The sequence below is a fragment of the Gouania willdenowi genome, chromosome 9 (genome assembly GCF_900634775.1).
Source record: "Gouania willdenowi chromosome 9, fGouWil2.1, whole genome shotgun sequence".
NCBI classification, from domain to species: Eukaryota; Metazoa; Chordata; class Actinopteri; order Blenniiformes; family Gobiesocidae; genus Gouania; species Gouania willdenowi.
This window is the reverse complement of record NC_041052.1, coordinates 5,905,052-5,929,470: the sequence shown is the minus strand read 5'-3', so window position 1 is coordinate 5,929,470 and position 24,419 is coordinate 5,905,052. Positions and strand designations below refer to the sequence as shown.

Sequence of the window (24,419 nt, the reverse complement as noted above, 5' to 3'; positions counted from 1 at the left end):
CCGCCCCCTCCTGACCTTTTTAAGTACTTTACAATAACGTGAACCCCATTATGTACACAATGGCAAGTGATACTGGCAATATGAAAAAAAAAAATCACAAGTACTTCTGTAATGTCATACCATGACACGATATAGCATTATATATCACCTTAGTAGGACTATTTTCACAAAGAGGTCTGAGTGATGATTAAACACCGAAACAAACGTAATACACCACTCACCAGGATGAAGTGAGATCATCTGTCTGTAAACATTAACAAACATAGATATTGTATATAATTATATTCATCTCTACCTGGAAGTAGAATAAAAACATGTCGAAGGAAGGAAGGAAGGTTGGAATGTAGTGTGGGTCCTGGAAAACTAAAATTGCACTAAAAACGGCTCCTTTTTTTCCTGTCGGAGAACAAAACGGACGGAATCGGATGATGGAGAGAAGCTGCTTAGCTCAGTGAAGCAGGTATCCATGGAGACGAGTAGCAGCAGCAGCTTCAAATCTCCTCTTCCTCCTCTATTCCGTCGCTTTTCTCTCACAGGGTTCTTCAAACACCCAAATCCTCCACAGCTGTAAACAAACGAGGAAAAACTAAAGCGTGCTGAGGTTGTGTCTGTAGAACAGCGAGCTGCAGAGTGTGGAGAAGTGGGGGGGGGGAGGTTAATTCTGCCGCTGTTCTTGTCCCAATTAGCATCAAGGTCCACAGCACAAACTCACAGGGAAGGACACATATAGGGGAGGGGGGAGGTGCGGGGGTCTGTGATGTCACTCCACAGTCAGCTGGCCCCCCTCAGGTTCCTCTTTGACCCTGACGGGGCTGAGACCAGAGCGGCGCTGCTGGGTGGAGCTGGAGTTGGAGCCCAGGGGACTGAGCGGGTCGTGATTGGAGCAGCAGGGCCGCTCCTCCAGGGCTGAGGGGGTCAGAGCCCCCGCCTTGTGGTCCTGGCAGAACGAGCGTGGGCAGAAGTCGCAAAAAGACGAGGACGGGACCCCGCAGATGGTGCAGTCGTGCCACGGACACTCCCATCGCCCTGTGGGGGAGGGGCAGACGTTATAGACACTGTTTTAGTTACAACTGATATCAGAAACACACAAGGATGGCTTTTTAACAAGTTTGTTGAATGTTACTCAGTCTTCAATTTGACAGAAACTGGAGTGAGCGTAGAAATGTGGCGTACGTACGTTTCTACATAGTTGATGCTTTAGATTCTAAGGATTTATTAGGCACACCACTAAAATAATGCAAAATATTCACACATGATCTAACCTGAGTCAGACACATGTTGTTCACCACCTGTCAAAGCTCTGTGTGCTGGATCTCCTACAGGTGATCAGCCTTCCTCTGTAACACCAGACACTTACGTCTGAACACTTTAACGCTTTCAGTCCAGTGATCATTAGCAGACACACACACGCACACACTTTACCGTGACCAACCGGTGCGGTGGGAAAGTGTGAAAAATGTGCAGAAAAGGCACTGACATTTGATGAGGAAGTGGCAGAAATGGGAGTAATGTAGCAAAAAAATGTAATTACCACTCATTGTCACAGACGATGAGATTAAAAGAGAAAAGGCCGAAGCTGCTAATTGGTATGATTTTTAAGATCAACAAATGGATAAATTGCTCCTGAAATATAGCTCCTCATGTGTTCCATCCCTTTGGAAAATACATGTTTCCATGCCAGGCCCCATGTGCATCAGTGAGCCAATCACAGGTGTTGTTAGTACCGTAGGGAGGCTTGTTGAGGTTGAGACACAGCAGGTGATAGGCTTTAGGACAGTCCTTCCTGTCACACATCACCAGCTCGCCTCCTTCTCCACAGCAGAAACAGAAGAACTCGTGTGTGTGTTTGCTCTCCAGCTGCAGCTTCCTCTTCTTCGGCTTCATTTTGGCGTTCCTCGCCTTCTCCTCTTTCTCCATCACCACAGCGCTCTGAAGGAACAAAGTGTTAACTTCAGCCTCAGGGACGAGTTACAAGTGTTTGCAGCTGAAAGAAGTGAAATGTGGTCACCGTGGGCTGCACCCCAAGGTACCCAGAGCAGTTGTCTGAGCCGCAGTGACACGACGTTCTCCTGTTGCCCACACAGTGCAGGTTGTAGTGGAACGTCAACTCTGTGCCTGCAGAACAAGCAAAAGGCACCAGTCAGCTTGGTTACCATGTTATACACAGCACTAAGACAGAAACGTGACGTGAGCTCACCGGGCTCGATGTCACACAGCGTGAAGAGTCCGATGCGGACGTCCCCGTTTACCGTCCATTTCTGAGTTTCACAGTTTGGGCTACAGCTATGGTTTATGAACCGGGAGGAGTTTCCTTTGGGGCCCGCGTCGATGACACGATCCTGAGGAGACAGACAGGTGTTCAGTGAGGAAGTTAGAGCAAACTTACTGTAATCACTGCATTTAGACAAACTGAGCTCAAACTCCTGGTTCATCCAGTGGAAAAAAGTATTCAAAGTTAAAATTACAACAAAAACATTAATCATTATGTAAATCACCTCATCAGCTGTAGATGTCAGTGCCTCCAAATTCAATTTAACGTCACAAAAATTGCACTTGCAATTTCTGTCTGCATAATACATGTCTGCAGTAATATTTGATTTGGTTTCCATTTCTCACAAAAACACCACAGAATTCACATAAATTATATCATCATTTCTTAGAAATTAAGCCAAAGAGCTTCAGAAATGTTAACCTTCGACGTACTGACATTTGGGACTGAATGCTTTACATTTAGGATATTCTAAGTTAGTTTTTTTTTTTACGAGGAAATGGAAACTCGGACACAATACTGTTGTAAATTGCTCATTTTCTCCAGGAAAAAAAGAAAAACAGGATTTTTCCAGGAACGGCCCACTTGATATCAAACTGACCCAAAGCTCAACTGATGGTACCTTGGTTAGCGTGAGCATGTAGAAGTTGGTCACATGATTCTCATGAGCTCGTTTGATTCGCTGCTGGCACTCGTCTGAATCTATCACCTCTCCGACATACTCAATCACAAAGTCTCCCTGAACACAAAAAGCACAGAGAACACATTTAATGCAACAAAACAGGCTAAAAATAAAAGTTTTAGTCAAACAAAAAGAATTCAAACGAAGGCTCAGAGCTTCTGTGAAATCAACTGTCATGTCGTGGTGTGTTTATCAACTTTAAAAGCTCTGTGATGTTCAGTGAAAGGCTTTGTGCCTTTATCACACTTCATCCAGCCGTCTCTACACAAAAAAAACCAAAAAATCTGAAACTGGAAATCGTGCACAACATTTTAACTTCCTACTTTTTTAAAAAAATACACATTTTATGATCTGTTATGCAGAATTATTCAGAAACTCTGAGAGAACTTGATAATGAGCTTTAATGTAAATAAAACCATTAAGGCATCACCTTCCTGAGAGCCTGGTTGGTCCTGAGACCCCAGCCACGCCCTTCTGTCCGTATCACTTCGGTTTCTGCATACAGACGCTTTGAGAAACACTGATTCTCACAGTTCTCTCCTGCAGAACAAACCTGAGAATAAAGAGCAGAGGTTAGGTTTCCCTTTCAAACAGAATGAAATCCAGAGCTAGGTCAGCACACAGACCTGTGGGTGACACTCGTACTGCAGCATGCGGTTCAGACACTGGGAGTCCAGGCTGCACGGATGCTCTTCTGTTGCTCTACAGTTGCACCGCGGGATTTCTGACAAGTCCGCCATGTGCATTTGCACTTTTCCCACCGGCTTGTTGGACTAAAGCAAAAAAAGAAGAAAAAAAAATACCCAGGATGAGTGAACACACTGATGACCTTCAACCATGGTTGGGATCAATTACATTTTTCAACTAATGCCTTCAATTAACCATGTTCAATTACAACTCAATTATGATTATGCTTACTGGCATTTTTAAATTATAATTATTATTTTTCTTCTGAAAGTCAATTACAGTTACATTCTCAATTACAATTAATCACAACTAATGAGCCTGAAATAAATATTTCCATAAAACAGTTTTTATAGAAGTCAATTATCTGAATTATTAAAAATTATAATTGTAATTAATGATCAATTACGTGATTACAATTATAATTGAGCACAACTCTGCCTTCCATGGATTTAGAGCTGACCATACCTTAATCAGTTTGTAGGGGGGAGGTTTGCGTGAGTTGCGTTCCTGCTCCAAAGCCTCCCTGCTCTCCCTCTGGGCCTTTAGCTCCTGGAACCGCCGAGCTGCTTCTTCTAAAGCTAGAATTAAAAAAGGTGAGTTTAAAACAGTACTGAACACCACCCAGTGAGTGCTGAAGTAGGATTAAGCGTTACCTTTCTTGAAGGTTTTGTTAATGTTGATCTGACCAGTGACAAAGTTCTTGTCGTTCTCTACGTAAGGGAAGACGCGGCCTTGGTTGATCCAGTAGTAGTCGTGGGAACCAAAGAAGAAGACGGGGAAGTCGCCGACGTCGTGGCGAAGGCTCTGAATGTTTGACGGCACCAAGCGAGGGTTGCAGATCTCTGCTGGCCACCACCTGATGAAGAGAAACACCCAATCAGTGTTTATTCAGAGAACAGTGCAGTGGAGAAAACAGGATATATTACAAGCACTACTTTCATAACAGAAGCAATTTACAAAGGCTATAAGGCAATTGCTTCTACTACAGGGTGTCAAAATAGTTTTAGTTAAGGGGCCAAATATGGAGCAGTTTATCTCAAGTGGGCCGCAGATTTTAGGCTGGAAAATGAGTGATTTAATCAATATTGGGCTCTAGTTTGCACTTCCACGTATAAATAAATGATAAAATATGTACGACACTGATAATATCAAAGCAATAAGTGACAGATTTCAGTGACTGCAGGATCTTCACATTCAATTTATTTAATTTTGTGACCCATTTTTATGTAACGGGAATTTTTGTGGAATAATTTGAAGAAAATTGCAGGATTTGGAAAAAATGGAGTTCTTTAAGCAATTTGAGATTAAAAATGACTGCCATCATGTGATAAGCATGAGGAAAAATGTAGGCCCTGCTAATATTGTGGAGTTTCATTGAATTAGTTTCATTTGGAAAAAATTAACAGAGATGTAGAACTGAATTAGCTGGTAAATTACACAATGTTTCATGGTTTCTCTGACTCTTTTGCTTTCTGCTGCGGGCCGAATTGGATGCTTTAAAGGGCCGGATTTGGACCCCGGGCCTTGAGTTTGACATGTGTGCTTTAAGCCATTGAAATGAAAAATTGTTCTTATTAAAGCTACATTAAAAAAAAATTTTTTTTTTAGAATTTTCACGAGCTGACTGTGATTGATTAGGAAAAAATAAATGATAATGTAACCCAGTCGGTGATGGCAGTCCTCCCTAAACACCCTGAAACTCAGCATTGTGTTTGATGTATATTGTATTATAAATAATATATATATATGTATAAGTATATTTGATTAAACCTTTAATTTACAGTGTGAGGTTCTTAAAGTCAGCGTTGAAGTGAAAATGAAAGCAGATTGATGAAGTTTCTGATTCTGCTATAAATGGAACCAGCACAAAAATATACTTCAAGTGCAAACTTGAGACCTCCAGTTCTGTAATAAATAAGAAATAAAAACTCTTAATTAGAAAAATATCCCAAAAGCCTTTTTTTAAAAGTCTAAGTACATCCTAAAACCAGTTTATTCTGTTGAATACACATATGAATAGGTATGAAATAATGTAGTTTATTGATCCTAGTCCCACATTTTAGTCTAAGCATTTAAATTTAGCGTTTTTAGTTATAAAAGTGACTGACCTCTATAGGATGAAAGCTGGCTATTGCATTTGAACTTTGATATTGGCTGATATTAAATCAGTGACGTCACTAACCATCACTGTGTGCCCCACCCCTCCTATAAGAGATGGGAGGAGGGACTGGTTTCCTTCTCTCACAGCCCTCAGTGAGCATTGATTGACAGATCCATGCAGAACTGTGCAGCGCTGTGGGGGCAGTAGGGCTGCACGATTACGGCCAAAATGACAATCGCGATTATTTTGATCAATATTGATCACGATTATAATCACAATCCTTTATCAAGTTAGGGGGGAAAAAAAATCTGTTTTTTTATTACAGTACTTTTAAACAAACTATGTGTACAGTTTACAGTGCAAAATGAAGCTTTAAATAAGAATTATACTAAAAGAAATTTTAAAAAAATTGACCCAAGACGTTAAAATGTAACAAAATAAATAGATTATTACAGAGTGCAGAGCCCATATTTTAAATGTAAATATGGCAAACGATCAGATTTATTTAATCGTGGAAACCAAAATCGTGACCAAAATTCAAATTTGATTAATTGTGCGGCCCTAGTGGGTGGGGCTGCTGTTACTGGGCGTGTCTTAACTACTTTAAGAGAAAACGCCCGTAATCAAGATATTTTCAAAATTTCCCCCTAGTGGCAGGTCAGCAAAAACCTGGGGGTGTATTTACACTTTAAATAAAGAATGTACAACGAAATGTCAGGTTCACGAGCCTCTGGAGTCCAAAAAAAGGTGCTTTCTGCGTACCTGTAGTTGCCGAGTTTGACCCAGACAATCTGTTTGTAGTGAGGCTTCTTCCCCGCCCTGCAGTCAGTGCAGGACCAGGCGCCCTCGGGCATCTCCATCTCCAGACACTCCGGGTGGAAGGAAGCTGGGCATGAGTCGCAGCACAGCAACTTGCCTCCTACATTCATGTGGAAGGGTGTGTATGACGTGTCGTGAGAGTTGTATGCAGGTGTGTGTGTGCGTGTTTATGTGTGCGTGTGTGTGTGTTGCGTGTGCATGCATTGTGAGAATGAGTATGCAGAGAGAGGAGGAGGAGTGTATGATTAGGTGATGCTCCTTAACACCTGGACAAACTCTGAATCTCATTTGCAGACAAGCCTGACGGGAGTGTGAGGATCAGAAGCTACTAAATCAAATTAAAATACAAAACAAATGAGATGAAACTGTGGAGAGAATAAAAAAATAAAGACCTCCTCATATCTGAAGCAATCACAGTCACACATTTATAAGAAAAGAAAGGTCTTGCTTGTCTGAATTAGAATTGCTGGAAACACTCTTGAAAGGCTTCACAGGTTTTATTGTTTGTTTATCAGCGTGTCTGACAATCAGATTCAGAGCACTGTACCCAGACCAGACTAAAGGGGAAAAACATGCGGCAGCACCAAAATTAAATCAGCCAGCAGGTCAACAATGAGTCAGGGTTGGACTGGAGGGGAAAAAAGGTATTATTGGCAGAAAGCAGACATGCACTCCTGCCAGTGTAGCTGCTTTCATCCAACACGTGCCATCCTGCACGGACCAGCTTGCATGGAATCGTGTTTAAATGCTGATCGATGTTTTTAAAAATCAAAAACATCGAGATTATTACTTCACAAATAGAAAAAAAAAAAACAGGAAATTCTGTGGTTGTTTTTCTGATCGTAATCAAATAAGATTCGTATTCCATCCAAGGCAGGTCAAAGTTTGAGAAAAATCAGGGAAGGCAAAAAAAAAAAAAAGCTCAGTCGGAAAAATCCAAACTTAGCAGCAGCAGCAGCCAGCGAGACGGGGAGAGGCTGGAGAAATCCTTTCAAATCAAACTCAAGCCTTGAGTGTTAAGCAGAGAAGCAGCACAGCGACCCTGAACTGACCCAGAACCTGTTGGATCAGACGTCACACAGGAACAAGGCAGGCCTCATCATAGTTCCCACACTAGGATTAATGCTAATGTTTATACTCTGATTAATGAAGCTCAGCCAATCACTAAACGGGCCTCGTGCAAGAACCACCAACTGTGTGTTCCCTGTTGTTGACACATTGTAAAGAGAATGGAACCTGTCAGTTTATCTATAAGGCAGATACAACTAGGGCTGGGCAATATGGACAAAAAAAATAAATCAGATCTTCATATTTTTTCTCAAAATGGTGATACACGGTATAATTATATAAGTAAGTATAATTGTATAATAAGTTAAGGTTCAATTTATTCAGACAACATTTTTTCAGGAAATTTACTATGATTTCCTGACATATTTCAACTGTCAACTGCCAGTCTTCTTCAGAGGCATCTGTGGATCAGTGTGATGTGTCCTTGACTTCCACATAATGATTTTAGCAAGGTTTTTTTCTTCTTTTTGATTAATATGTTAAAGTTTAATTTATTCAAACAACTTCTTTTCAGGAAATTTACTCGGATCTTCAGACAACTTTTTGAAACATTAACATATTATTTAAAAACAAGACAAAAGGAACTTGTAAGAAAGAAACTTTATTTGTCCCCGAGGGGCAATTCAATCTCTGCATTTAACACAGCCCTAAGGAGCAGTGGGCAGACACTGTGTAGCGCCCCGGGAGCAGTGGGGGGTTAAGGGACTTGCTCAACATCCCATAATAATGGCCCGAGAGAGATTCGGACTGGCAAACCTCAGATTAGAAGTAACAAACGCAGCGACTCCTAAAACAAGTATATTAATATAAAATAAGCTATAACTTAAACATGAGCATATTCTACAATTAAATAGAATAAATAAATAAATAAATAAATAAATAAATAAAAAGACCTTGAAAAATCATATATGGATTTATGGATCAATAATTGAATAAAAACATAATTTTATATTTTAAAAGTGAAAAACAATCACTAGTTTTACAAACATGAGCATATTCTACAATTTAATAGAATAAAAATTAAAAGACCCTGAAAAACAAAAAATTAAAACAATTATGTATTGGAGTGCTAATATCCGAGATTTTATATGCAGACCAAAATATTCTGCAAATATTGATATCAGCTCTGGAAATTCTTAATTGTGATCATGCACAGAGAAAAAAATACTCTCATAAAGTGTGTGTTTCAGGCTTGTCAACACCTAGTAAAAAAAAAAAAAAAAAAAAAAAAAGGGTTGATTTTTGGTTTCTTTTCCACTGTCTCAGTCAGTCATGACAGAATGACGTTGAGATAATAATCTCTAAATTAATCTTCCTAGATGATTTAATTAATGGCTTTGACTATAAGTCTAAATAAATGTGTTATTATGACCAAATAACAACACAAGTTCACAAAACAGATGAAGTTCTTGCATGAGGCCCACAGAACAATGTTGAGACACTTTGCCTAAGAAGTCACTACAAAGCCACTCTGCGTTGGAATTAACGGCAAGCTTCGTTAGTTAATCAACTCGGCACTTTGAGGCTTTTGAAATGAAAGATGTGCACATAAAAGGGGTCAGAGAGGAAGCAGGCACGACATACATAAAGCAGTGGGACAAAGAAGAATAGGAAAAACGGTTCAGTTACCTTTCCCAACATTCTTTTTGGTAGCTGACGAAGGAGAGGGAATCATAGGTAATTTCAACTCAGCACGATTTGACTCAGTCAGAAGGTAGTGGGACTTATAGGCATATGAACTTAATATGGTGTCAGTAAGGTCTTGCACTAACAGCCCTACACAAGACACACAAGAAGAGACGGGGTGAGCCGCAATCCAACGCCAAGGTTACCCGAAAATTTCACAAAAAAATGAAAGACACACACACACACACACACACACACACACACACACACACACACACACACACACACACACACACACACACACACACACACACACACACACACACACACACACACACACACACACACACACACACACACACACACACACACACACACACACACACACACACACACACACACACACACACACACACACAGGGTTGGGGTCAATTAAATTTGTTATCATGTAATTGAAAATTAATTACAATAATGTTATAATTATATTGTAAAAATCTGTTGTAATCATAAGTGAAATGAAATTGAGTTCAGATAATTGACTTGTAATTAACATGGAAATGCTAAAAAAACTGTCAATTACAACTAAATGCAAACCTGGGGAACAATGTTACAGTTCTATGGCTTACACATCTGTAGTTAACATTTATAAACATAAGTTTTGTATAAACTTTGCCCACTACCTGTTCTACTAAGGATCATTTTACCATTTAGAAAAACATAAAATCGAGGGGTTATTAATGTCGGTATTTTCATTGATTAGGAAGCCTGACAAGGTAACCAGGAGATTAAAAAAATTGGATGCTGAATAATGTATTTTATTTCTGATTTAAGACATGGGTTAAAACTGACCTGTTATCATAAGAGATGCTAAAATAAAAATCTAACACAGGAGGAAAGTTACATTTTATGGCAGTGTTTTTCAACCTTGGGGTCACCCAGAATTAAAATGGGGTTGTCTGAAATTACTAGTAATAATTGGTTATTACTGATTAAATTTTTTTGTCTTTTTTTTCATATTAACACAATAAATATAAAACAACTGTATTCTATACTTAAACTATCTCAAATATATAGTTCAAATAAAATGCAGTATAAAAATATCTTGTCGATACTCTGTATTTCTAACACACTCTAATAAACATGATCAAAAATTAATTTTAGAAAGAAAAGAAAAAGTTCCCGGGGTCGCCAGAAATCAAAATGGGGTCACGACTCGAAGAAGGTTGGGAACCACTGTTTTATGGGGTTATTTATTTCAGGCTCAGTAATTGTTTTTAAGTGTAATTTCACTTTTGTAATTCAGAACGTAATTATAATTGACTTTCACGGGGGTAATAATAATTGTAATTTCAATAGTAATTGGAAATAATGCTCACTGTGATTGTAATTGAGTTGTAATTAAAAAATGTAATTAATCCCAACCCTGCCACACTCCCATAAACAAACGACAGAGCAAAAACAAATGTTTTGTCCTGACACCACGAGGCCACAGGTGCACTCTACTTTTAGTCAACATTGGGTTCTAAGCTGACTCAGGGTTTTTTCCTGCTTCGTATCGATCATGGACACATTTGGTTTATTTAAGTGGAGTGCAGTGTGACCGCCTGAATCATTCACACCATTAGTTAGTTACCATGTAACACGGAGATAGATAAACATGAATCATCCAAACAGCACAGGAGGTTTAAATCAGATCTAACAGTCTATGAGGTCCAGTAGAAACACTTCCAAAGGTCAGAGCAGGTGCTGTGGACGCTCGGAGTGTCAAGTCACAAAGTCATTCGTCACACAGATGAGGTCAGACCGTCACATGAAAACCTAGTGTGAGGACTCGTGTGTGTTTGTCTGGTTTGGCTTACTGTCAGGAAGGATTGTGGGTAATGTGTGCAGCTGAATGAGCTTACCTCTGGCGCAGAGAAAGCACCATCCCACATTGACGGGTGACGTCAGCAGGCCGTTCCTTTTGGCGCTGCCGTGGTTGCTGCAGATCATGATGTGGTGGGTGATGATGACGCTGCCGGCGGCCACACAGCCGTCGCCCGTGTGATAGGCCAACGGGCAGCGGATGCACCGAATGAGCCGACCTGGAGGGAGGGAACATTAGCACAGCCACACACACATCTGGTTCAGGAACTGGGATATTATAACAATCAAAATTACATTTGATATATTTTTCCACAAATAAGTATTAAATAATTTCTCATAGTTATACTCTTCGATTCATAGCTTTCCTCTTAGTTGTTCTGCATCCAGCCTTAGGTTGAGATTTGAGGGGCTGGCCTTTATAATAGAGCTTTTATCCAATCATATTCAGCCATTGAGTGTGTTGCCAGGCTACTAAAATCTGCCCTCAGGCTTTGAGAATCAACAGCGCAGCCACCTGTAGCTTAGAGTGAATGGATATTAAACTAAACCTGGTGTTAAACCAAGGTTTTTCCAACCGTATGTGGGGTCGCCTGAAATGTCTAGTAATAATTGTTTAAGAATAAATAAAAAAAATCTTATTTTTAACTTTCTTTATCAAATTAACACATCACACACAATAAATATCAAACAACTAAATTCTATACTAAACCTTTCTCATAATATAAATCTAGTTCAAATAAAATATAGTATAAAAATATCTAGATTTGTAACACACTTTAAGAAACATGTTTAAAAACTAACTCTCGGAAGAAAAAAATAAAGTCTCTTGGGGGCCAGAAATTTGTGACATCAAAATGGGGTCACGACCCGAAAAAGGTTGGGAAGCTTTGTGTTAACCAATCAGCTTTCGAGTTGGCTCTTGTGTGCCTGCTGCTTTTTGGAAACAGAAAGGAAAAAAAAAAAGAAAAAAAAATAACGGTGTCACCTTCTGAGTTTACCTCCGTACTGAGATTATAACCCTAACCCCAACATAATCCAATAAACAAATAAAACATGTGTCCGTTCACTTAGAAAACAAAAATAAACAAAAATTATAATTTTTTTTTGGGCAAAACTCAGTACATGACACCGGTACTAAAAATGGACTTTCAAAATAAAAGCCCCCGTGTCAGTTCACACCTGGGATACCAGCTGTTCACACCTGGGATACCAGCTGTTTTTAATGCGTCACATGAGGAAGTGGCAACAATGTTAAAAACTGCAGTGACACGACAAACAACCCATCAATCACACTTTTTTCCATGTAATGATGACAGTTTGTGAAGTAGAGTCAGGGTTGGTACGGTCCAGACGGATAATCTAATTGGGGTTGACTGGTGTAGGACCTCACTGAAGGTCCAGGTGTGAAAGGCACGGCCCGCCACTGCCATTATTCAAACCAGTGAAGAGGCTTCTTTACCTTTACAGGCTCGTTGCTGGTCCCTCTCCAAGCAGCAGGTGGAGCAGATATGCTGAGGGCAGCAGAAACCTCCACCCGGGTTGTTAGTGGTGCCCGGGAGCTTACGCACACACTCCTCGTGGTAGTAACATCCACATCCTGACACGGAGCACCTCGTTACCTCGCGACTCGCTGTTTTGCAGCTGAAGCAGGGATGATTACCTGGAGAAGAAAAGAAAAACATAAGTTTACTGTATTAAACATTTTAACCCATTGTGTAAGATATAATGGTACATAACGACACCCACCATTCCTACATTCCATGCAGCTATATCTGCCTTCAGGTAAGGATGACAGGCCGAGACACTCCAAATGAAATTGTCGGTTACATTCGCCTTCACACACCACCAACCCTTCTCCATACACCTCACAGATCTACACAGAAACAAAGGTCAGGGGATCACATAGCTTAATGCAGTGTTTTTCAACCTTGGGGTCATGACCCCATGTGGGGTCGCCTGAAATGTCTAATAATTATATATATATATATATATATATATATATATATATATATTCTTTTTCAAATGAAAACCACACACTGTATTCTGTACTTTCACTTTCTCAAATATAAATTTAAAACATATGAAATAAATAAAATACAGTACTAAAATATCTGAGCTGGCACATCTGTTAACTTTGTGCACAATTCCTGGTTACTCTGTATTTGTTACACAGTATAACAAACATGATTAACTCATTCAGTGCCATTCATGTCTATAGACGTGAATTGTGTTTTTCAGCTAAGGTTGCTAGGAGACAGTATGACAAAGCTCTCCGGTGAATATCTAACTTGTACAATGATGTAGTGACCAACTGGTGACATGTAGGTGGTAGCAGCACCTTTGGATGAGAGATTAGCCATTATGGCCAGAGCTCAGAGGGAGAGGAAAGGACTTTACAAGACAGAAAAAGGCGCTACGAGAGTTGATGCTGAAGTTCCCACCAGCTCACACTTGTAGAAGCATGTGTAGAACTAAGTGAACTATTGAGAGTGTGGCGATGGTGAGAGAAAACAATCAAAAAACGGGGCAAGCTCTGACACTCGGGATAAGGAGGAAGTTGCGTGTGTGCAGAATGATCGCACAAAAATCGCCAGTTTTTGTCACAAACTGGCGATTTGTCATAGTACAAAATATTCTGTGGGTCTTTAAAAATGTGTCAAAATGCTCTAAAACGGCTGGCACTGAGGGGGTAGAAATTTTGAAAATGGCTGGAACTGAATGAGTTAAAAACTAATTGTAGAAAAAAAAAAATCTTTGGGGTCGCTAGAAATAGAACGATCCAAAAAAGGTTGGGAACTACTGTAGCTGTGACCGTCACTGACCTGGCATACAGTGTCCCTTTTTCCAGAGTTACTGTCCTGACGAGACAAGCCAGAGTCCACAGACTGAGTGTCTGACGCGTCTGCATCTGCTGCTGCTGGACTGTCCAGACTCTTCCCAAATAAACCCTGAAGCAGAAAAGCAACAACATGAACCTGCAGCATCCAAAAACTCACCCTTCACATATTATTATTAATATTAAGACTACCTGTGGATCATTCAGGCCTCTGGAGTCAGAATCTGAGGTGTCTCTGTACTGAGATGAAGCCATCTCAACGTCAGTAGAGGCTCTGCTTCGCTTCTTCAGAGGTTTACAGGCATCTGAGATCTCACTGGCTCCTAAAGAAGAAATACATAGAAAACATCCTCATTCACCAAAGAAACCACGATCAGATGAGTGAAGTGGTTTATCAGATCTATACCTTTCTGTGAGCCTGTGCGAAGTGTGGTCTCTGGAGCCATCTCAGCCTGAGACGATACAGGAGGTGAAACATGAGCTTTTATACCATTTTATTGACGTGATAACTAATTCAAACATAAAAAAGTAAAGATAGTAAAAGTTTTTTAAAGAGGGAAACATCTCTTGATCTAATTATACATCTACTATAATTTGGAAGGCTCCCACTCCCAAATTAATTATTTGTTATTTTACTTCTACAATATGTTTATTGTTTAATGCTTGCCTGTAAATGTATGTTTTTTATGCTTTTTGGTCACATGATTGTCACATGATCTCTTTTACACAGCACATAAGCACCTGTTTTTACTTGTTTTAATCATGTCCTGATGAAGACTGTGAGATGAAACGTGTTGACATGACATTCCTGTATTGAATAAAGGATTTTGCCTCAGATCTATAGTTTTTGCTGCCGCCGCTGCTACTTTGTATTGTTTTTTTTTTTTTTTTAAATATTGGCGAGACAGATCACTGATTTGATTCTTCAAACTACTTTTGTCCACTTTAATGTGAGGAACACAAGACCCACCCCTGCTCTATGCTGTTTATGTTTGAGGCATGTGAAAACCGTTACCTGTTCCTTTTTAGTTTTCTTCTTTGGGACGGGATCATTTCCTCTCTCCGACTCTGATCGGCTCCTGACTGAACGCCGCTGTAGCTTCCTCTCCTGAGACGCTGTGGACAGAAAATGTTCCACCATCATATTCTAGTTACCCAACCACTCCATGCCGCATCGTCAGTCCCACCCACCTTGGGGGCTGTTGTGCTGAGAGCCAGGTGAGGAGGTCTGCTGCTGGCCTCCATCTTCGCTCTGCTGACTGGCGGGGGAGCCTCTCCTCTCCTCCCCTTCCTCCTCTCCCTCATCTGCATCTTCCTCTTCCTCTGGACTGGGCTCAGGTTTAGCTCTGCTGTCCTGCTGAAACCAACACTTAAACTCACGCACATAGGACGTCTCTGGCTCTGCTACATAATTCGTTCTGCACAACACTAACCTCAGGTGAACAGTATCCCAGGTCAGGTTGCTTGGCCTCTCTTTCCACTCCCTCTTCTTCCTCCTCCTCCTCATCATCCTCTTCTTCTTCTTCTTCCTCCTCCTCTTCCTCTTCTTCTTCTTCTTCTTTTTCCTTCTTTGGAGAAGGTGCTGCTTTTTTCTGCAGGAGAGGCCAGTCGCACTTAGTGATCTCCACGTTCAGCCTCTTCATTGTGATGGAGAGAGGCAGCAGCTTTCTGGCAGCGGCTGTTTTCCAGGCTCTGACGGGAGGTGGAGAGTCCTGTCGCTCCTGGGTGTCGGAACCTGAGTTCTCATTGGGTGAACTGGCCTTACGCTGGTCCGCCCTCTGCTTCTTCTCCTGATTCGAGCCTTCTGAGCTTTTCTTGTCATCCGTATGCGACACGCTGCACTGTCTCCTGGGCAGCTGTCTGCGCGGCGGTTGCTCTCTGCTTGGAGATTTCACACTCTCGTCCTCCTTCTTGCTGATGGAGCCGCTGGAGCGACGATTTCGTCTTTCTGCTCTTATGATGGGTTTCTTCTCGGGCGCGGCTTCGGCGGGTTCTGGATCCACATAAATGAAGGTGTAGTTGTCGATTCTCTCCTGACGCGTCATGGGAAAGGCATCCTCCGCATGGCCCACACCCACCTCCCACTGAGAACGCTCTCGCTGAGGGATCGGCTTCAAAAGCTAGAGGAGAGAATTCAATGAAAAAATGTAGATGGTAAAAGCGTTTTAGCTCAACTGATCTTAAACCCTAATGATTACTGGAGTTGATCTTGTCCGAACAAAGAGCAATTTTCACTATGTGTGTTTTCAAAAATAACACAGGGGTGAAAACAGTTACCGGATAGAGCTGCATTTGCATAACTAATCTTAACTTTTTTCTCTGAAATGAGATTTTCATTATATTTGTTATACTGCATTACAAATACAGAGTAGTAAGTACTGGTGCACAAAGTAACAAGATATTTTCATATTGCATTTTATTTGAACTAAAATTATATTTCAGAAATTGAAAGTATAAAATATAGTTGTTACTTAGTTCACCCAGGTTTTGGAGAAACCTGTCCAAGACATTCCCAAAATGGAATGCTAACTGTGCTTAAACTTGCATGGGGATGGTCTCTTTTGAAGAAAACACTGTAGGTATCAGTACAACTGAATTATTGTAAATATTTACTTTCTGCACTGTATGTCTGTTTCTGTGTATTGTTTTTTAATTGTGCAAAATAAATAAATACATTTAAAAATGTAAAAATATTATTTTAATCAATAATTTATTTTATTTTATTATTACTAGACATTTCAAGGGACCCATTTTATTTCCAGGCAACCCCACATTGGGCCATGACCCCAAAGTTGAAAAACCCTGCCCTAAAGGCTCATTTGTTTTGATGGTTCTAATCACAGCAATAAGAATTAACTTAATCATAATCATAAAAAGCATTAGAATGAATTACTTTCAAAGAAAAACTTAATTTTTTTTACATTTTTGTTTCGGTACTACAGGTCCATTTATTGTATTTCTATATTTGTTTCTGTCTGAGAGTGAAAGTGACATGCTTCAAAACAGAAAAACAACAAAAAATTTCAAATTTGTTCAAGGAATATAAATAAAACTTTCACTTCAAAAAAAAAAAAAACACCTGCATGACACACTGTTACTAAAATAACCAAAAGTTTGAATCTTTGATTGATTCTAACGCACCTTCTGTTTCTCTACTGGGTTTGTAGCTTTGCGCAGTGTCTCAGCCTGAAGCTCATCAAACTGCTGTTTGCCCTGATACACCACAATCCTCTTCTCATGGATCCAGGCTCGCTCAGCCACACTACCAAAGAACTGAACGTGGTACTCTCTGTGACCTGGACAGTCGGAGGAGAAAAAGTAGAATTTCAAACCCATTCGTGCATTTCTAAAACAGATGAAAAACAACAAAATAAAACAGGGAGAATGAGAAAATCACCTCTGGTGTTGATGCGAGTGTGAACCTTCATCTGTGGGTCTGAGGACACCATGCAGGGCCACCATGGGTAGGTGCCCACTTTGGACCACACCAGATCCCCGATGACAAACTCCTTACAGAAGCCCGTCTCTTGGATGACTGAAGGGTGATGGACCTTGGTGACCTAAACGTGATTGCAATAAGTTATTCGTCAGTTCATTTAAACAAAACAAAGGCAAAAATTGTTCCACAGATGTGAAAGCTGAGGTGCTGGGCTCTTGCCTTGGGCGTCTTGGGTTCAGTTTTAATAACGGTCTTCGGTGGTGGTTTCCCTGTGGCTGGTGGCGGCGTTTCTCCCGATGATGGCGGGGGCTGTACGTGGGCGTCCTCTGTCTGGGCCGTGGTACCCGCCTGTGTCAGACTAGGATCCAGACTCTGATCCTGGACCTGCAGCTGCAGCAGTCGGGCACTTTTTTTCCTTTTGTCCTTTTTCCGTTCATGCCTGCGCTGCATGTGAGTGGCCTCGTTCTTCTGAGACTAACAAACAAACAAAAAACAGAAAAGTGGCGGTGAGGAGTTTTTCTGGGACTACAACCTTTTCTTATGGTTAAACAAATCTATTAAAACTAAAAATAATGCAAAAGGATGAGCACATGCATTTCATTGAATATATGAATTTAACTTAGGTTGTTTAATACTTATTTAAGATAAAAATGCAGATATTTTCCAGCCTTAACCACATCCAAACAATTTGCATTAGTAAAGATAAAAACAAACTTTACAAGCTGTAATTTTTTTCCCAAGCAAATGACCTTTGATGCTTGAGGTCTACACGATGATATTATCTAACAAGAAATTATCAGGAGTAGCAGCTTTTAAAGTTTGTATTTGTATTTTTTTTTTACTTAATCCAAGCATTCTTTGTCAGAGATATATGTGAGGGGGGAAAAAAAATCAGAGCATTTGGAAAAAGGTAAATTAAGGGAGTAATTCTACTCGTCAATTTTCTAAATTACATATTGTAAAGCTTCTCAGGTCATTTATCTTTTAAGGAATTGAAATGTATTTTTCCCCCCACTAATATCTTTAAAACATATGCTGTTATTGCATTTCGATTAAAACAGATTGAGTTAAAAAATGCCAGTAAATCACTTACACAAAACCTTACAAGGAATGACTCCATAATAGCATTAAAAAGGCTGTTGGTGGCTGGATTCTACAGAAGTCAAACACATTTCTGTTTTTCTAACAGTCTTTGTCATGTCAAAAATATTCAATTTTATAAAATATGTAACAAGCGATCGTTAAAAACAGAAATTGCCAAACTGTCTTTTAAAAAGACTTAAAATACTTTCTTTTAGGATATATTGTACATAACTGTTATTGGTAAATTTATTGCTGTTGACTCATTGTTTTTATACAATTTTGATTTTGTGTTTTGTTTAAATTGACAACTGCCAGTCTTCGTCAGAAAGCTGATTGCTTTGATGTTTCCTTGTAATAATTACAGCAAGTTTCTTTCAGTCTTTTTTTTTTTTTTTTTTAAATAATACGTTGAGCTTTCAGCAGACGCCTTTGACAAAGACTGGCAGTTGTCAGTCGAAATCAAGAGATCAAAGTCGATTTCTTGAGGAACATTTGTCTGAATAAAGGAAGGCTAAACATATTACCCAGGATTAGTAGTTATTACCTTTTAGTAGTGACTAATAGGGATCCAAATACATAAATTAATCAATTAAGAGCTGAAATTGTATTTTTCTCAATTTGATAATAATTTTTACTTTAGTTAAAAAATTTGAAAAATTTAACATGGAGGACATAGCTAGAAAACTAAAGAAGAGAAAGCAAACAGAGTAGAGATTCGCTGTGAACGTTGTCATTGTTTGAAGGACATTAACTGATTATGCAGTAATCTAAGTGGACATTACAGTGTTCAGCACTTCAAAAATACATTTTCCCAAAAAAATAAAAAATAAATCAAGACAGTGCAAAAAAAAAACCAACGACTGTAAGCCCACCTCCGTTAGGTTAAAACCCATCCCGTCATCATAAAATATAATCCCACTTCATGTTGCTTTCTGGTGTTTATATTTGCACTGTGCAGAGCTTACCTGCAGTTCCTGCAGCAGATCTCCACACAGCGCTGATTCAAACAGCTCCTTCCCGTTCTGATACGTCTTTATGATCTTCAGCTTTATCTCTGGGGAGCTGGTTTTCTTCAGCCCACCACCCGGGGTGTTGGAGGGGGTGTGTGAGGGCTGAGATGACGGGGTACTGTCCACCAGAGAGGGGGGAGGGCTGGAGGAGGGCAAGTGTAATGGGGGAGGAGGGGGCAGGTTGTGGGTCATGATGTGAGGCGTTTGGGAGAGGTGGTGCTGGAGGGGCAGCGGCTGCGTCTGGGACGGAGGACTGTGTGTGTGTGTCTGTATGTGAGGCTGGCTGGCGTGAAAAAGGTGGGAGTGGTGAGCGTGGTGGTGGTGGTGATGGGGCTGATGGTGGTGATGGTGGAGGTGAGGGTGGTGCGTGGGCAGAGGGGGGGACACCGGAGACAGGGGTCTCTCCTGGAGGCCAGGGCCTCTCAGGACCGTACTCTCAGGCATGAGACCGTGCTCGCTGAAGCTCCGGATGGCTCCGTAGCCGTTGGCCGAGCCGTTGGGGAACTGCGAGTACAAGGAGAACTTGGGCTGCGGCTCGTAGATGCCCAGCCCCGGCGGGTAGCCGTTGGGGACCTGCGGCATGTCCTCGGAGGCCGAGGGCGGGTAGGAAAAGTCTGCATCCAGGGCAGCATCGTAGGAGGGACCACCATCCTCACCAGGGTCACTGCCGGTGTCGCAGGTGCCTTCCTGTCTGATGTTGGCTGAGTCAATGAGCTGAGGGGGTTGTTGAATTGTATTTCCCATGATCCCTTGCATGAAAGAGAAGGAGAAATCCATTGTTGGGCTCCTGCATCCTTAACTGTCTTTTTCTTTGACTGGACCTGTTGGAAAAAACAGTGAAAAACATTAAAAATCCTGTTCACAAGAAGAACTTTTCTGAATACATTCTCGCTCTTTTTTTATTTAAATAGTATATTTTTAACATATTATTTCAAAAAAGAAGACGAAATGAACTTGCTGGAAATGTTACACAGAAGTCATAAAAAAAACTGTCCAAGCATTTTTGCCGCCTGGAGAAGAGGCCTCTGAGGAAGACTGACAGTGCGCAGTCAAAAAAGAGAAAAGTACATTTCCTGAAAAAAGTTGTCTGAGTAAATGAAAAGTTATATTATTATACATTATATTCTTTCTCCAGTCGACTTTGTGAGCTGCTGATTTGGAGATTTGAAAGAAAAATAAATAACAAAATTGCACGACTTAAACAGTTTAACACCAGCGCACAGAGGTAGCGTTTGATAGAACCTGTGAGGAAAACACTTACAACTTCAAAACAGGCAGTGAAAACAAATAATCTAGCACAGAGTTTCTCAAATGAAGGCACGTGTACCCCTAGGGATACGTGATGACACAACAGAGGGTACGAGAGAGAGTGTGAAAAATTAACAAATGAAAGCATGAAAAAAGTGGGGATTTATAATATATATATTTTTTTTTTGTTAAAAATGATAGAGAGAACATATACTGAAAATACAAGGGTCAGTCTTGGTCCCACACCAGGCGGGAGATAACCAAAAGTGATAAAAATTGTAGAAATAAATCTATTCAGGAGGCACTAAATACTGTTTTATTCCGGTAAATCCACTAATTTATAAAATGAGATTTATTAAAAGGTGCGTTATCACTCATTCATTCCATCATTATGCTTTACAGTCATTTTTTCATATAATTCTGAGCAAAATGTGGTAGTCAGACAAAGGGGATGCTTGAGCCAAAAAAGTTTGAGAACCATTGATCTAATATAAAGAAATACATATTTAATATATGCAGAAATGGATCCTGACCAACAAAAAAAGCTGATATTTTATTCACGTCAAAATGTTCTATACTCACTCGTTTCTAGCATGATGTGAACGATGCTTTGAAAGGTTAATCATTAGGGTGGATGTGACTGAACTTTTCCCAATTACCATCAGGTGATCATAATCAGGTATTTGCAACTCAAGTGTTCTTAATTAAAAGCAAGTCCAATGATGAGTAAAGAGTCAGAATGTTGAAGTATGAAATCATCAATGAATGTCTAAATAAAGCCTATACATCATTAATATTAGAGGTGTCATTGCATAGAGCTTCTTAATAAATAAGTGTGAGCAGCAGGTTGTCCACAAAACCCTCGATCTAATTCTAATAAGAATAAAAATATATAATTATATGTGCAATAACTTTTAAACATGTAATTTGCATACATTGTTTCTTAGTTGGAACATGCAACTTAATTTATATATTCATATTTGACCAAAATTTAGCTTTATTTAGTTTGACATTTTCTGTTCATGCCAATGCATGGTTGTTGGTTTTTAATAATCCGCATTTGATATGAATTTTGGAATATAACAGCCCATCAGGTACAGACAAAACAAAAATAATGTCAGTCTGCAGTCAGTGGTTTGCTTTAGTGAAGGATGGAGGCTTTGTGAACAGTATGGAACACTGCTTTTACTGCGTGAACAGGCCGTGAAACGTGTGTGACTGACCCGCAGTGTCACACCTGTGGTGCGACTGTAGGGTTCAGATGTGCAGAAACATCTGGCTGCAGCTGCAGAAAGAAAGGAAGGAAGGCTGCGCAGACCAACATGTTTGAGCTGAATGAGCCCCACAGCTTCCTGCCTTGTTAGCTTCGAGCTACATCACATCAAACGGCTCGGTGTGGACGTGAAAACCGCTCAGACAGACACAGTTACCCGCACCATAAGCAGGCACACGGTGGATAGGGTTTAAATACACACATAGTATTGTTTATCCGTCAATGTGTACAACACATGGAGCGAGATAAAGCGGGGGGAGCTAATGTTGGCTAGGCTAACGCTCCGCAGCTGCCAATATGGCTGCCTGTGCCCCTTTAAATCAAATTGTCTGCCGTGATTAAACCTCCATCACCGGGGCTCTCTGGGATAAAATGCATCCAGAAAAAAGGGGGAAACAACGGCATGGTTGTGGCGGAAAGGGACCGGGAGACACGGGGCCAGAGCAGGCAGAGAAAGGGTGGAGGGGGCAGATATTTAACAGCTAAAGATGCAGGAGGATTAAAAAAAAAAAAAAGATGTCCTACCTTCAGCGTGTCCCATCCTAAACACATACACCAGCCAGCAGCGCGTCCTCGTTCAATCCACACGTAGAGAAATCAACGGTAACCCACTGGATAATACACTATGCTGGCTAGGATGGAGCCCGGGCCTTTTGCTTTTTCGTTTCAACGCAATTCTCCACACACAGAGAGAGCGAGTGAGAGGAGGGGGTGTTACGCTGCTGGTCTCTAACCAATCCCCGAGCCTGGCTCTCCTTTAGTCCGGGTCCTGGGTTACTTTCAGTCCTCATAAACACTCACAGCACTCAGTCCTCCTCTGCTCTAAACAACAAGATCTGCATCTGACAAAAACCACCCCGCTGTAAATAAGGCAGGTCCACTCTGTGTGGGTGTGTCGAGGCTCAACTGGTGACCATTTTAAACGGTGACCATCTTCCGAATGCGTCGCTGTTTGCGGGTAGTAAAGGGTGGCTGCTGGAAACACAAAAATAAAACTGAACTGACTCCGTTACCATATTATTAACTGCGACGGAACCAATTTCAATGATTATGTTCCTCCATCAGAGGTGCATTTGTATTACTGCTAAAAATAAATAAATAAATAAATAAAATAAAAAAACATTGGTATTTTAGGTTGTTTTTGCTACTTCTCACTATGTTGTGTCAATTTTTATTTTTCAATTTATTTTTTACTGACACTGATGGCCACTGATCACAATTTAAAGTGCGTTTAACTTTTTTTTTTTTTTTTTTACTGCATTCAAAGTTTGCAGTTTATAAAAATACAGTACATCATCAATATATATATATATATATATATATATATAAAATAAATAATCAACAGATAAAAAACAGAAAAGGGAAAAGGAATGAACCACTAGTGTGGCAGGCCTTATAGTGATAGTCAGTGTAAAATAAGAATTGTTACTAATATTCAACAAATTCACCTTTGTTGAATTTTGAATTTTGTATTTCTTAAAAATAATAATCAACCTCAGTCAGGATCAACTTAACAAAATGAATGTGAAATATCCCTAAAAATATATAGAGATTAATAACAGTACATAGTTTATTTCCATTAAATTCAAAACAGGTAATAGTTTTTTTCCGAATGTTGATTTTATGCGAAAACAGTTGTGAAGTTATTTCCCAAATGTATGAAAAACCTAGGAATAAATGAGTTGTGCTTTCAGTTTCAGTTTTACAAAATGTACAATTGTTATCGATGTCTTCAATGAATCTTATTTACTTTTTTCGTGCGTTGTTGCAAATCAGTGACGTATGCGGAAGTGTGCCACTGGTTAAATAGGTCACTATTTAAATTACAACGTGAGCTCAGCGCCAGACCACACACGCAGACACAGTTTAATGTGTTTCTGGATTTAGCAAAGAATGTTATTCCGAAAATAACCAAAAAGAAAACAGAAAACATTAACAGCCACACCTACGGCGAATGTAAAGCAGGCATTCTTGTTTTAAACTTGAACACTTTATTATATACATACAAGTAAAAAGCAGCATTTTTTAAATTGAACATTTAGTTAAATTAGTTATAATAACTGTTGGGTTTTACAGGTGATGTGAGGTTGTGATGGTTTATCGCCTGATCTACAGCCAAAGAGGGTAAAAATAAACTGATCTCCCACTCTGCCTCTGTTGTATACTTCACATTTAATCCAGGACTGTCAACAGTTTTCTTTGACCAAGAGTCTTTACACAAGAAAGTCATTTTTGGTAATAAATCTTGGCACGGTTTCATTACATACAGTAAACATCTCACATAACTATATATTATATATTATTATCTATAAAAGCAAGGAATCTCTATCTGTGTGCGTGTGTGTATGTGTGTGTCTGTTCCTAAAATATCTCTGCGAATCAGGCTCAGAATAACCTGAGACTTTCAACATG

The 24,419-nt window shown here is 40.0% G+C and overlaps 1 protein-coding gene across 4 annotated transcripts; it reads right to left on the bottom strand.

Annotated features, from left to right (window-relative positions):
• Positions 1-635: 635 nt before the first annotated feature.
• Positions 636-22,896, bottom strand: nsd3 (nuclear receptor binding SET domain protein 3). 4 transcript variants are annotated; one of them, XM_028457282.1, is made up of 25 exons: positions 22,533-22,896; positions 19,442-20,307; positions 17,613-17,867; positions 17,352-17,514; positions 17,096-17,250; positions 15,388-16,074; positions 15,146-15,311; positions 14,970-15,070; positions 14,361-14,406; positions 14,147-14,277; positions 13,941-14,066; positions 12,865-12,991; positions 12,578-12,778; positions 11,157-11,336; positions 9,256-9,402; positions 6,502-6,658; positions 4,292-4,494; positions 4,104-4,216; positions 3,578-3,724; positions 3,382-3,504; positions 2,892-3,008; positions 2,198-2,339; positions 2,009-2,115; positions 1,725-1,929; positions 636-1,026 (listed from the first exon to the last, which is right to left on the bottom strand). In XM_028457282.1, the coding sequence occupies exons 2-25, from the start codon at positions 20,261-20,263 to the stop codon at positions 761-763; spliced, it is 4,887 nt and encodes a 1,628-aa protein (XP_028313083.1). In that variant the 5' UTR covers positions 20,264-20,307; positions 22,533-22,896; the 3' UTR covers positions 636-760. The 4 variants fall into 4 exon arrangements, with proteins under 4 accessions (XP_028313083.1, XP_028313085.1, XP_028313084.1 ...); XM_028457284.1 differs by having other exon boundaries at positions 9,256-9,279; XM_028457283.1 differs by having other exon boundaries at positions 15,146-15,308.
• Positions 22,897-24,419: the final 1,523 nt, after the last annotated feature.